Raw genomic sequence first — 12,312 nt, forward strand, 5'->3', positions numbered from 1 at the left:
TACTAATGTTAAATTTATATAGTGCCTTACCAGAGGTAGCACAGGTTAAAGAAGAAAAAAAAAGATGAGGCATGTTTCAGTTTCTTCATTTTATATAAGGAAGAATATTCTTAATAGATAAATACGCTATGGAGCATTTAAACCTTTATGGAGGATTTGTTTCGGAATAAAGTATTAACCAGACAATTCCCTTAATTGCTGATGTGTATATAAATGTGGTCAACTTTAAAAGACGGATAGACGGGCTCCGATGTGAAAATATTACTTCAGGTCAGGAATTTATCATCGCGCTCAGATTTAGGCTTTAAATGAATACATGGGAATCATGTGTGAATCATGTGATACATTAACATAGACATTTCAAGAAGTGGAAAGTGTATATGATGTCGTATTTTAATGTTACACTTGATGAGCTCCAGACATGCACAATTAACAGAGGCCCATCCGATCTGAAATCATAACATGCACATTTTCATTCATAAGGTTTATACTTTAGAAATATTTGCTGCACAGATTCATAAATTAGCTGTAATTTTGTATATTTCATTTAAAATGTAACTTTATACTTGTACCTCTTGGATAATTAGTCATACGATTATTTTTTATATTATTCGGATGAATCCGTTATTCGTTTTGAAGTCATAATTTGTGCCTTTCCGTATATGGTATTCGGCTTCGGGCACATCCCTACTTTACACAGAAAATGTTAGTAAGTGATTTTATCACACTTAAATCATGTTAACACACATATTGTTTATGTCTTGTGGCTATACTTTTGAAATAGTGAGTATTTTAATGTTTATGGATTGGCCTCTTTCACTTCCATTGTAAGTGTGTCACTGGAACCAAGATTTTAGCTTTTTTTTTTTAAAGAAAAAGAGAAACGAGTCAAAATAAATTTTTGTGGTGATCAACATTGTCACAAATGCTGTCAATTGAGCTAAACTTGTATTGAACCTGGAATATTCCTTTAATTCCAAGAAGAATTTATTTATTTATTTCCTTTTGTTTTTTTTGAAGTGTGTTTCTGTCAAGCTCAAAAAATTACCTTAAAAGTACTGTGAGAGTAGTACATATAACTTATGTGCTGTATTCCAAGTCTTCTGAAGCCATATGATAAGGTTATTTACAAATTTCACAGACTGTGACACGTTTCCGCCTCATATAGCAGCGTAAATCTAGCAAACGTTTTTTTTTTTTTTTAAATGTATTATTTAGTGTAAATAGATAACATTTTACTTTGTATTATACAGTATAACCCTGGAATTAGTTTTAAAAAACAAGTTACCACAGATGCAATGAGGTTTCTAAAACAGATGCTGAGAGGGTGACTGTAAATTTTCCATCGTCTCTCTTCTGACGGCCGTAATCCACCACGCTCTATTTATATATGTATATATATATATATATATATATATATATATATATATATATATATATATATATATATATATATATATATATTTAATTTTTTTTTTTTTTTTTTTTTTCATTTGGAAAGTTGTGGAAATTAAATAGTGGCGTTTTTTCTTTTGATGTTGGAGCAAATGGGTAAGCAAAAATTATATTTGCCATGGTCTCCCATTCACTGCTTTTGAAGTTTACCCTGCAATCGTTTACTTCGGTGTTTCAAAACCGGCAGTGTGAAAAGGGTCCATAATCTTACCACATTTTTTGTCAATGTGGCTTTTTTTTAGTCCATATCAGTGGAGGGACAGATTATCAGTGAATTAAGAACTACATTTCAGGTCTGTTTTATTATACTTTTATGGTACTTTTTATGATGTTTTATTCTGTCTTTTATGATACATTTATTGTACTTTTGTTTTCATTTTGGAGCTTGACAGTCCCCTTTGACTTTCATTAAATTGAAAGAACTTACTCTTGAAAAAGTCACCTTTTGTGTTTCACGACAGAAAGAAATTTGTATGGGATTGGAGTAACTTGAGGGTGAGTAAATAATAACAGAATTTTCCTTTAAAAAATAGAAGCCCAGATTTTAAAATCAACAGTAATTTTAGCTACAAGAGTTGATGTTCCAGTTGGATTGTTAAATGCGACGAGTCATACATCAAATGTATTAATGATCTGGATGTATTAGGTTGTTAAATCCTACAGCTAGCACTGTTTATCCCTAGAGCGAGTGCAATTGTCCAAACATGGCACAATCTCTCAGAGAGTCCCAATGTAGATGTCACAATGATTTGTAAACAGTATGTCAGATAGTGATGAGATGATTTTATGTGATTTTTTCCAGCGTTGGCCAACTCAAGGCCCTGGAGCTACACAACACACACATACACACACACACACACACACACACACACACACACACACACACAGATGTTGGCATTTTCTTGGCTCCAAATAAATCTCTTGTGACGTAAAGGTGCTCTCTTCAGAACTGGCCTGCTAATAGGTCTCTGGGCCTTTTCCAGATTTGAGGCCTCAGTATGCTCAGAACAACAGCCAGACAGAAGAATGCAAACTGTGCTGTAGCTCCACAGGGTCTCCAAAGCTGCAAATATGCCTTTATGAACACATCCTAAAGCAATAGCCACACTTACAAAGGTTTTCAACATGAACAAAAAGAAATGAACATTAAATAAAGTGTGTTCAATTTCCTTAAGTGGTTTCTCAAATTTGCACATCTAAACAATAACGCAAGAGTATGTTTAGTGTACTTCAGAGTAACATTCCTTTTTTGGGTGGGGGGAATTTGTTTTTTTTGGATTTTTTCCCCTTTTTGGAATGCCCAATTCCCAGTGCGCTTTTAAGTCCTCGTGGTCGCATAGTGATTCGCCTCAATCCAGGTGGTGGAGGATGAATCCCAGTTGCCTCTGCGTCTGAGACCATCAACCTGCGCATCTTATCACATGGCTTGTTGAGTGCATTGCCACGGAGACATAGCGCGTGTGGAGGCTTCACGCCATCCACCGCGGCATCTGCTCTCAACTCACCACATGCCCCACCGAGAACGAACCACATTATGGCGACCACGAGGAGGTTACCCCATGTGACTCTACCCTCCCTAGCAACCGGGCCAATTTGGTTGCTTAGGAGACCTGGCTGGAGTCACTCAGCATAACCTGGAGCTAGCGAACTCCAGGGGTGGTAGCCAGCGTCTTTTACCACTGAGCTACCCAGGCCCCCCAGAGTAACATGCCTTAATCAAAAAGAAAGATAGAAAGCCCTCTCATCTGTTTGATACATTGATTTATGCCACAGTTTCGGCAGACTAATTTGAATATTTTGCTCTCTCATCATAATCATATGCAGCTCTCCCAAGGCTTTAGAAAGACGTTTATGGAATAATGATCCAATAATGCTTGATCACGTTCTGATTAGCTCATTTTAGCTAAATGACACTCTGCTGTGGCTTTGACATCCCCTGTTGTCTTGTTTTTTTCTCAGAAGCACAGTACAATTAACAAAGGGATATGGTGTATATCTCCACACAATTAAATCAATACACCGATGCTTAGTTTTCTTGACTAGATTAAACCCAGACTAAGACTAAATTTGTGCTGTTACTGGTGGCTCTCCATCACAAAATTTCCATTAGAGATATTTTTGGTAGATGGGCGCAACCTTGAATTTATTATTAGTAATGCATCTTCAGGAGAAAGCAATGATGTTGAATAGTAAATTATAAGCAATAACAGACCTCAGCCAGAGTGAGCAACATACTTAATTTGACGTGATCGGAAATGAGACATCGAAGAACGGAGATACAATCAATTCAATGGGCTTCATTTATGAAATTTCAGCAGAACTAATTTCTCTGCAAATTGTTTGTAGAACCATTCTTAATTTGTGCTAGTTTCTTCATTTGTAACACCATTCTTGCATAAAAGCATTCTTACGCAAATTGCTGCAAATGTGATTCATGAAATTATTTTAGTTGTGTCGTAAAATCATTCTTATGTAAATCGTTGCATATGCGTTTAAAGATTTAGTTCTGCTCGTCTTTCATGATTCGATAGTCAAACCAGTCCTATGTAAAATGCTGCATATATGATTCATTAATACACTATATTGCCAAAAGTATTCGCTCACCTGCCTTTAGACGCATATGAACTTAAGTGACATCCCATTCTTCATTCATAGGTTTTAATATGACGTCGGCCCACCCTTTGCAGCTATAACAGCTTCAACTCTTCTGGGAAGGCTTTCCACAAGGTTTAGGAGTGTGTTTATGGGAATTTTTGACCATTCTTCCAGAAGCGCATTTGTGAGGTCAGACACTGATGTTGGGGACGAGAAGGCCTGGCTCACAGTCTTCGCTCAAATTCATCCCAAAGGTGCTCTGTCGGGTTGAGGTCAGGACTCTGTGAAGGCCAGTCAAGTTCTTCCACACCAAACTCGCTCATCCATGTCTTTATGGACCTTGCTTTGTGCACTGGTGCGCAGTCATGTTGGAAGAGGAAGGGGCCATCCCCAAACTGTTCCCACAAAGTTGGGAGCATGGAATTGTCCAAAATCTCTTGGTATGCTGAAGCATTCAGAGTTCCTTTCACTGGAACTAAGGGGCCAAGCCCAGCTCCTGAAAAACAACCCCACACCATAATCCCTCCTCCACCAAACTTCACAGTTGGCACAATGCAGTCAGACAAGTACCGTTCTCCTGGCAACCGCCAAACCCAGACTCGTCCATCAGATTGCCAGATGGAGAAGCGTGATTCGTCACTCCAGAGAACACGTCTCCACTGCTCTAGAATCCAGTGGCGGCGTGCTTTACACCACTGCATCCGACACTTTGCATTGCACTTGGTGATGTATGGCTTGGATGCAGCTGCTCGGCCATGGAAACCGATTCCATGAAGCTCTCTACGCACTGTTCTTGAGCTAATCTGAAGGCCACATGAACTTTGGAGGTCTGTAGCGATTGACTCTGCAGAAAGTTGGCGACCTCTGCGCACTATGTGCCTCAGCATCCGCTGACCCCGCTCTGTCATTTTACATGGTCTACCACTTCGTGGCTGAGTTGCTATCATTCCCAATCGCTTCCACTTTGTTATAATACCACTGACAGTTGACTGTGGAATATTTAGTAGCGAGGAAATTTCACGACTGGACTTGTTGCACAGGTGGCATCCTATCACAGTACCACGCTGGAATTCACTGAGCTCCTGAGAGCGGCCCATTCTTTCACAAATGTTTGTAGAAGCAGTCTGCATGCCTAGGTGCTTCATTTTATACACCTGTGGCCATGGAAGTGATTGGAACACCTGAATTCAATTATTTGGATGGGTGAGCGAATGCTTTTGGCAATATAGTGTATGTTCTGCTCATGTTTCATGCTTTGATCCTTAATATATACTTATGTAAATTGTTGCATATGCGATTCATGAATTCGTTCTGCTCGTCTTTCATGATTTGATCTTAAAATTACTCTTTCATAAATTGCTGCATACACGATTCATGAATTAGTACTGCTCATGTTTCATAATTTGATCATAAAACCATTCTTCTGTTAATTGTTGCATATGACATACATGAATTTGTTCTGCTCGTCTTTCATGATTTGATCGTCAAATCATTCCTATGTAAAGTGTTGGATATACAATTCACCTTAAATTCATACACCTTAAATTAATTAGTTCTGCTTGTGTTTCATAATATTATTCTTACGTAAATTGTTGCATATGTGATTCATGATTTTTTCGCTTGTTTCATGATTGATCAGAACATTATTCTTCTGTAAATTGTTGCATACATGTAAATATTCATTTCTGCTTGCATTTCATGATTCGATCGTAAAATCATTCTTATGTAAATTGACACCTATGCGATTCATGAATTCCTTCTGACTGTGTTTCATGAAATGTTTATTAAACCATTCTTACGTAAATCACTGCTTATGCCATACACAAGTTTGAACTTGTGTTTCAGGAATTGTTTGTAAAACCATTCTTGTATAAATTGTCGTAATCTTGTATTTCATGAATATATCCCACTTAACGGACGGTACTTCCATCACTCATGACCTCGTTTTCATTCAAATCAAATTGAATATATAATCTACTCTTACTAAAGTCTATACTCCACACAGAAGATTGACAGAATTATACAACACAACCTGCTCAGGACCGCAGAAAATGGAAATGTTCACACATCATCATATTATAATTCCTACTACATTACCCAATTATTTAATCAGCATCTGCAAACAGTGTTAAGTTTTAAAGATCTTAGTAGCATGAAAATGCCTATTGCTGTTAGATTTATGAGATGGGTGGTATCAAAAATGTCTCATCTGGAATAACAATTTCCTTAATAAATTAAAACTCAGGCCCACTTCACCTCTTATGACACATCCAGTCCATCTAAACACAATGAAATGCCAGTCAACCCTGAAAAAGCAGGCATTTGAATCTGTACTCATGTCTATGCAGCCTGCGTTAGCTCCTGTGTCTGAGATAGCGAGACACTATCTTAGACCAGGCGCGGACTGGCCATTGGGAGAACCGGGGACTTGGGGGCGAAATGGGGGCGCATGGGCCACCGTGTTATGCAGTACATGCCACAAAATGGCGCCGCGATATGCGGAAGGGGGCCACGATATACACCCCCCCCCCCACAACTTTTGGGCCAGTTTCTATGTAAAAACCCGAGCCGAATTTTCTTCCCAGTCCGCCCCTGTCTTAGACTATCTACAGTAAGTGATTCATGGACTATTGATTCCCTAGTCAGTCCAATTGCAGAGTCTTTGATTGGGAAACTGGTTCCCCTGGGGCCTGTCCAAGAAGATGCCATATTGCTGTATAGCGAAGCAGAATTGATATTTATTTGAGTTATCTGTTTAACTAGTTAAACTCACTTTATCCTCGACTATAAGGACATGGCGAAAGACGGTCTTTGTGGAAAAACATATCAAGTGAACCAATAAGACAAAGGAAGCTAAGTTGGTTATGATCTTCTTCTTTTTTTCCCTCAACAGAAAGGAGAGACTGTGAAAAGGATACGAGAGGAGGTAAGCTACATGCTAAATACTTAACTGTTGTCTTACTCAGCGTCCCAGCATGCATCATACATGCAGAGCAGACAGTGATCCTTTAAAGCTAGCACAATGCCACGCCACATGAATTTAAGTGATTCATGTGGTTTCAAGCAGGCGGAAAGACACCAAGCCATCCTTATTTCCCACATTTATAGCAAAAATATTTTTTGTATACAGTATTTTGTCTTATTTTCCAGTAAAAATATCTAAATATCCTTAAAAAAGAGAAGTAAATAAAGATTTATTTATTTTATTTTATATTTTTTTTGCAGTGTAACTTCTGTGCCACTAGTGTCACCAAATAGAATTGCAAAAATAAAACTATTTTTAATATTGTTCATGTTGTTCTGCAATTGGTTGAATCAAACAAATAGGTTTAGGTTGGTTGAGCCAGTGTTGCTGTGTAGGGCTGGTTATCTTGTTGTCTCGACAAAGGAGACAAACAGATAATAAGACTTGTTTTCAGAGAATATATCTTTCAGAGAACATACATTCCCTGTCTGTCACTCACTCGACATTGTGTCGATGTAGTGACACTAGGGGTCGAACTTGGGAGCCCCAAACACCTCTGATATTTGAGAAAAGGCCAATGACAATTGGCAAGTGGAATTTACATGCCACTCCCCCGGACATGTGGGTATAAAAGGAGACGGCTTGCAACCACTCATTCAATGGCATACGGTTAACCTCGGTAGTAGACAAGGATGCTACTGTTCTGCATGCGGAGATCGCTGTCCTTCTAGAGAAGGATGCAATAGAGCCTGTCCCTCCAGCCTAGATGAAGAAGGGGTTCTACAGTCCCTACGTGTTAGTCTGGATGGACAACATGGTGACAGTTGCGTATATAAATCGCCAAGGAGGTTTACACTCACGTCGCATGTCGCAACTCGCCCGCCATCTCCTCCTTTGGAGTCGGTAGCGACTGAAGTCGTTGCGGGCCACTCATATCCCAGGTAAACTCAACTCAACGCGAGGAGTAACGCTCAGAGGAGAGTGGAGACTCCACCCCCAGGTGGTCCAGCTGATTTGGAGTCGATTCGGCAAAGCGCAGGTAGACCTGTTTGCTTCCCAGGAATCCTCCCACTGCCCACTATGGTACTCCCTGACCCTCTCTGCCTGCACAAGTATGCGTTTCCCCCAGTGAGCCTGCTTGCACAGACCTTGTGCAAAGTCAGGGAAGATGAAGAACAAGTCGTGTTGGAGGCACCGTACTGGCCCACCCAGACTTGGTTCTCGGAGCTCACGCTCGTCATGATAGCCCCTCCCTGGCGGATTCCCCTGAGGAAGTACCTCCTTTCTCAGGGACGGGGCACGATTTGGCACCCACGCCCAGACCTCTGGAATCTCCATGTCTGGTCCCTGGACGAGAAGCGGAAGACCTAAGTGGGCTACCACCGGTGGTGGTAGACACTATCACTCAGGCCAGAGCTCCCTCTACAAGCCAGGTGAAGTATGCCCTGTCAGGTCAGCCCCTGTACTTGGGATAGGTGCTCCATGTGTGGTGGTTCCCTGTCGGTAATCCCATATGAGGTATTTTCCACGGTACGGTTTCCCTGACGGTAAACCTGTGTCATCCCTTGGGCAGAGTTCTGCTCTGCCACCAGTCGCTGCATTGTAGAGCTCCTCCCTTCCAGGTAGGACCTACCGTGGGGACTCCTTTCCATGTGTGGTACTTCCCGGTTGGTAAGTACATGTGATGTATTCTCCACATATTAACCTCCCCTTCGGGCAGGATGTGGTCTCCGTGGTGTCTTTTCTCTGTAGGGGAAAAGAACACCTTCCCCGGCGCATATGTATCTTGGTCCCAGCTAAGTGAATTTTTATTTTTTTCAAAAAGAACAGCTCAGAACAGCTGGTGCGGCCTATTCCCATTAGAAGTACGTCATATCCCCTCCCTTGGGTATGAGGGACTATGCGACTTATGTGGGGCATTGGAAAGGTTACGATGGGGCCGTGTGCACTTGTTATTAGGCACACGAAAGCCTGCCTGCACCTGCACCGTTGATCCACGTAACATAGTTCAGGCGTTTTGTATAGGGACCCCTAGTGTCACTACATTGACACAACATCGAGTTACTGTTGTAACCTCCATTCCCTGATGGAGGTAACAAGACATTGTGTCCCTCCTGCTACAACACTGAACTACCTGGGACTCTGTCTTGGCTCCTCAGCACAAACCTGAATGAGTGGTTGCAAGCCATCTCCTTTTATACCCGTATGTCCAGGAGAGTGGCATGTAAATTCCACTTGCCAATTCTCAAATATCAGAGGTGTTTGGGGCTCCCAAGTTCAACCCCTAGTGTCACTACATTGACACAATGTCTCGTTCCCTCCATCAGGGAACGGAGGTTACAATAGTAACCAAGACATTTTTCATTCCTCACTGGCAAATTGTGTTATTCTTGCTTTGAGCATAAACCTCACTAAATGTTGTTAGTTGTATGCTTAAAACAAGAAAAAAAAAAAAAATATGCCAACATATATTCTCCAAAAACATTATCTTTGCTATATTCCTTTTTAAATAAATTTACATTATATGGCCAAAGGTTTGTAGACACCATATGTGCTTAATGAACATTTGATTTCAAAACCTTAGGCATCAATTTCCCCCTTTGCTGTAATAACAGCTCCTACTGTGGAAGGCTTTCCACTATACTGTATGTAACATGGCTGCAGGGATTTGCTCTCATTCAGACACAAGGCTATCAGTGAGGTCAGGAACTGATGTTGGTCGATGGGGCCTGACTTACAGTTGCTGTTCCAGTTCACCCCAAAAGTGATCAGTGGGGTTCAGGTCTGGGCTTTGTGCAGGCCAGTCAATTTCTTCCACGCCAGACACATAAACCATTTCTTTATGGACCTCACTTTGTTCACAGGGGCATTGTCATGCTGGAACTGAAAAGGGCTATCCCCAAACAGTTGCCACAAATTTGGAAGCACACAAAGCCCAAGCCATTATATAAAGAAACATTAAGATTTTTCTTTACTGGATTTAATGGAGTAACCAAATTCATTAATTAGAAGGGGGTGTCCACAAACTTTTGGCCATATAGTGTATCTTGAATAAAATAAAAAAATATTGAAAACAAGACAAATATTTTTGTAGCATACATCCTACAAACAGTCACTGCAAGGCACACTAAAGATGAAAGAGTGTTGAGGACATAAATTAAGCTTTTCATCTCATTAGTTCATTTATTAGTGTGCCAGGCAGTGACTGTTTCATTAGTCACAACCAACACATTCATTATCTTGATATTAATGTGTTGATATTTCCAAGGTAGCTGCTATTAACAGTGGCTGTTGGATATAGATTGAAGTGGGTTACCAAGGACAGAGACCAATGCCTGTGTGAGCATATCCCTCCAAGCATAAAAAATAGGGCTTCCTTTACACTGATGATCAGTAGAAATCCTTCACAAGCTAAACAAACCACACATTGTCTCTCTTTCACTTTCTCTGCCTCACCCTTGGCTGATGTTTTTTTTTTTTTTTTTTTTTTTTTCGTCTTACTAACAATTTAAAATGTCAAAAAAGCTGTGTTATTTCACCCTAATTAACGGTTTGTGGAGTGGCAAATGTGAACACAAGCCAGCACATGTGGCCTTTTCTAGTGCATTAGTAGGGATACCGCAAGGTTCACTTCTGGGCCCGATGTCAGAAAAATAACAAATTGCCATCTGCTATTAATATTTGATGGAGCTTAAGGGTTAGTCCAACCAAACAGGAAAATTCTGTCATCATTTACTTACCCTCATGTTGTTCTGAACCTGTATGACTTTCTTTTTTCCATGGAACACAAAAGGAAATGTTTTGAAGAATGTTCACGCTGCTGTATTTCAAAAGCATGGTGACCAGGAGCTGTCAAGCTCCCAAATCAACAATAAAGCACCATAAAAGTAAACTATATGACTTGTGTGGTAAATTCCAAATCTTTAGAAGCCATACAATGTGTGTATTTTAACTTGTTGCATTAAGACGAGTTACATCAGATTTGATGATGGCCATCGTTACCAATCATGACACACCAATTTTCAATACACACTTAATGAATGACACTTAAATTTCAGTGTGCTCCTCACACAAAGCTATTGTGCCACTTCAGAAGACTTGGAATATAGAGCACAAGTTTATACTTTATGGTGCTTTTTCATTATTTTTGGAGATTGAATGGGAAGTTATGTGGAAAAGAGCACTGTAAACATTCTTCAAAATATCTCCTTTGGTGAGCCATGAAAAAAAAAAAAGAAGAAGAAAGACATAGGGGTTTGGAACAACATGAGAGTGAGTAAAACATAAATGATAATATTTAGATAACCTATTCCTTTAAAATGCTCCACAGCCTTGAATGAAATACATTAACAATATTTTATTTGTTTGCTCACTAGCAACAGACCGTGCAACAAAATGTTTAACCCTCTGGCATGTTTATTAGTGCCTAAATTTAGTAATGACATCGCAAATTAGAGCTTCATTACATGACTTATGACGTCAACTCTCAGTTAAGGTGTTTGTATTGCCGTGTGTGCGTGCAGTTGTGCGTAATTGATAGAGAGATTAGTTTAAGTGAAGCAGACAGACCAGTCAACATCTCTGCTGGAGACATGAATACACATGGAGAAAACACACATACATACCTAATAAACTCACAGAGATGCATGCACACACTTTCATTAACTACGATAAGATTAATACATGTACAGTATATACACATGAACCCAGATGTTACATGTAAAATTAGATAAGCATGTTGTCTCTCATTTATGCTGGTTCTCTACACACTCACATACACACGTTTACCTTGCTATCTAAATGGGGATATGCCATTGACCTATATTGCTTTTAAAGCTAATTATAATAATTAAAGATATAACTTTAACCCACAGTCTAATCCTAAAAGAAACCTTTTTTTTTTTTTTTTTTTTTTTCAAATGAGAATTTCTCTAGATCATCCCAAAGGGAAGTTTTGTCATATTCCCATATTATTTGTCAAAAAATATCTATATATTTTTAAACAAGTCTTATTGTCTTACACAATTTTAATTCTCAAGTAAATGCATCTGTTTGAGGGATCTTTTAGATAATTTTCTGGAAAACATTACCTATGCGAGTAAGCATCATTACACTGCAAAAATTAAATAAATACATAAATAATAATAATAATAATCACTTTATTCAGTATTTTGTAATATTAAACCAAATACATTACATAAGATATTTACTCGTGTAACAGTTCAAGGATGGGCAAGGAGGAGGCGGGAACTGGCTGGACAGTCAACATAAAGGTTTAATGATATTATGACGAGGAG

The 12,312-nt window shown here is 39.4% G+C and overlaps 1 protein-coding gene across 4 annotated transcripts in view; it reads left to right on the forward strand.

The window, feature by feature from the left end:
- The window catches only part of LOC127438197 (poly(rC)-binding protein 4-like), a 130,733-nt gene that overhangs the window by 57,765 nt on the left and 60,656 nt on the right, over positions 1-12,312 (forward strand). For all 4 annotated transcript variants that reach the window (XM_051693585.1, XM_051693584.1, XM_051693586.1 and 1 more), the window contains exon 4: positions 6,944-6,976. In XM_051693585.1, coding sequence (XP_051549545.1) covers positions 6,944-6,976 — 33 coding nt within the window. The remainder of the gene's footprint in view (positions 1-6,943; positions 6,977-12,312) is intronic.

This window comes from Myxocyprinus asiaticus, chromosome 49, assembly GCF_019703515.2.
Source record: "Myxocyprinus asiaticus isolate MX2 ecotype Aquarium Trade chromosome 49, UBuf_Myxa_2, whole genome shotgun sequence".
NCBI classification, from domain to species: Eukaryota; Metazoa; Chordata; class Actinopteri; order Cypriniformes; family Catostomidae; genus Myxocyprinus; species Myxocyprinus asiaticus.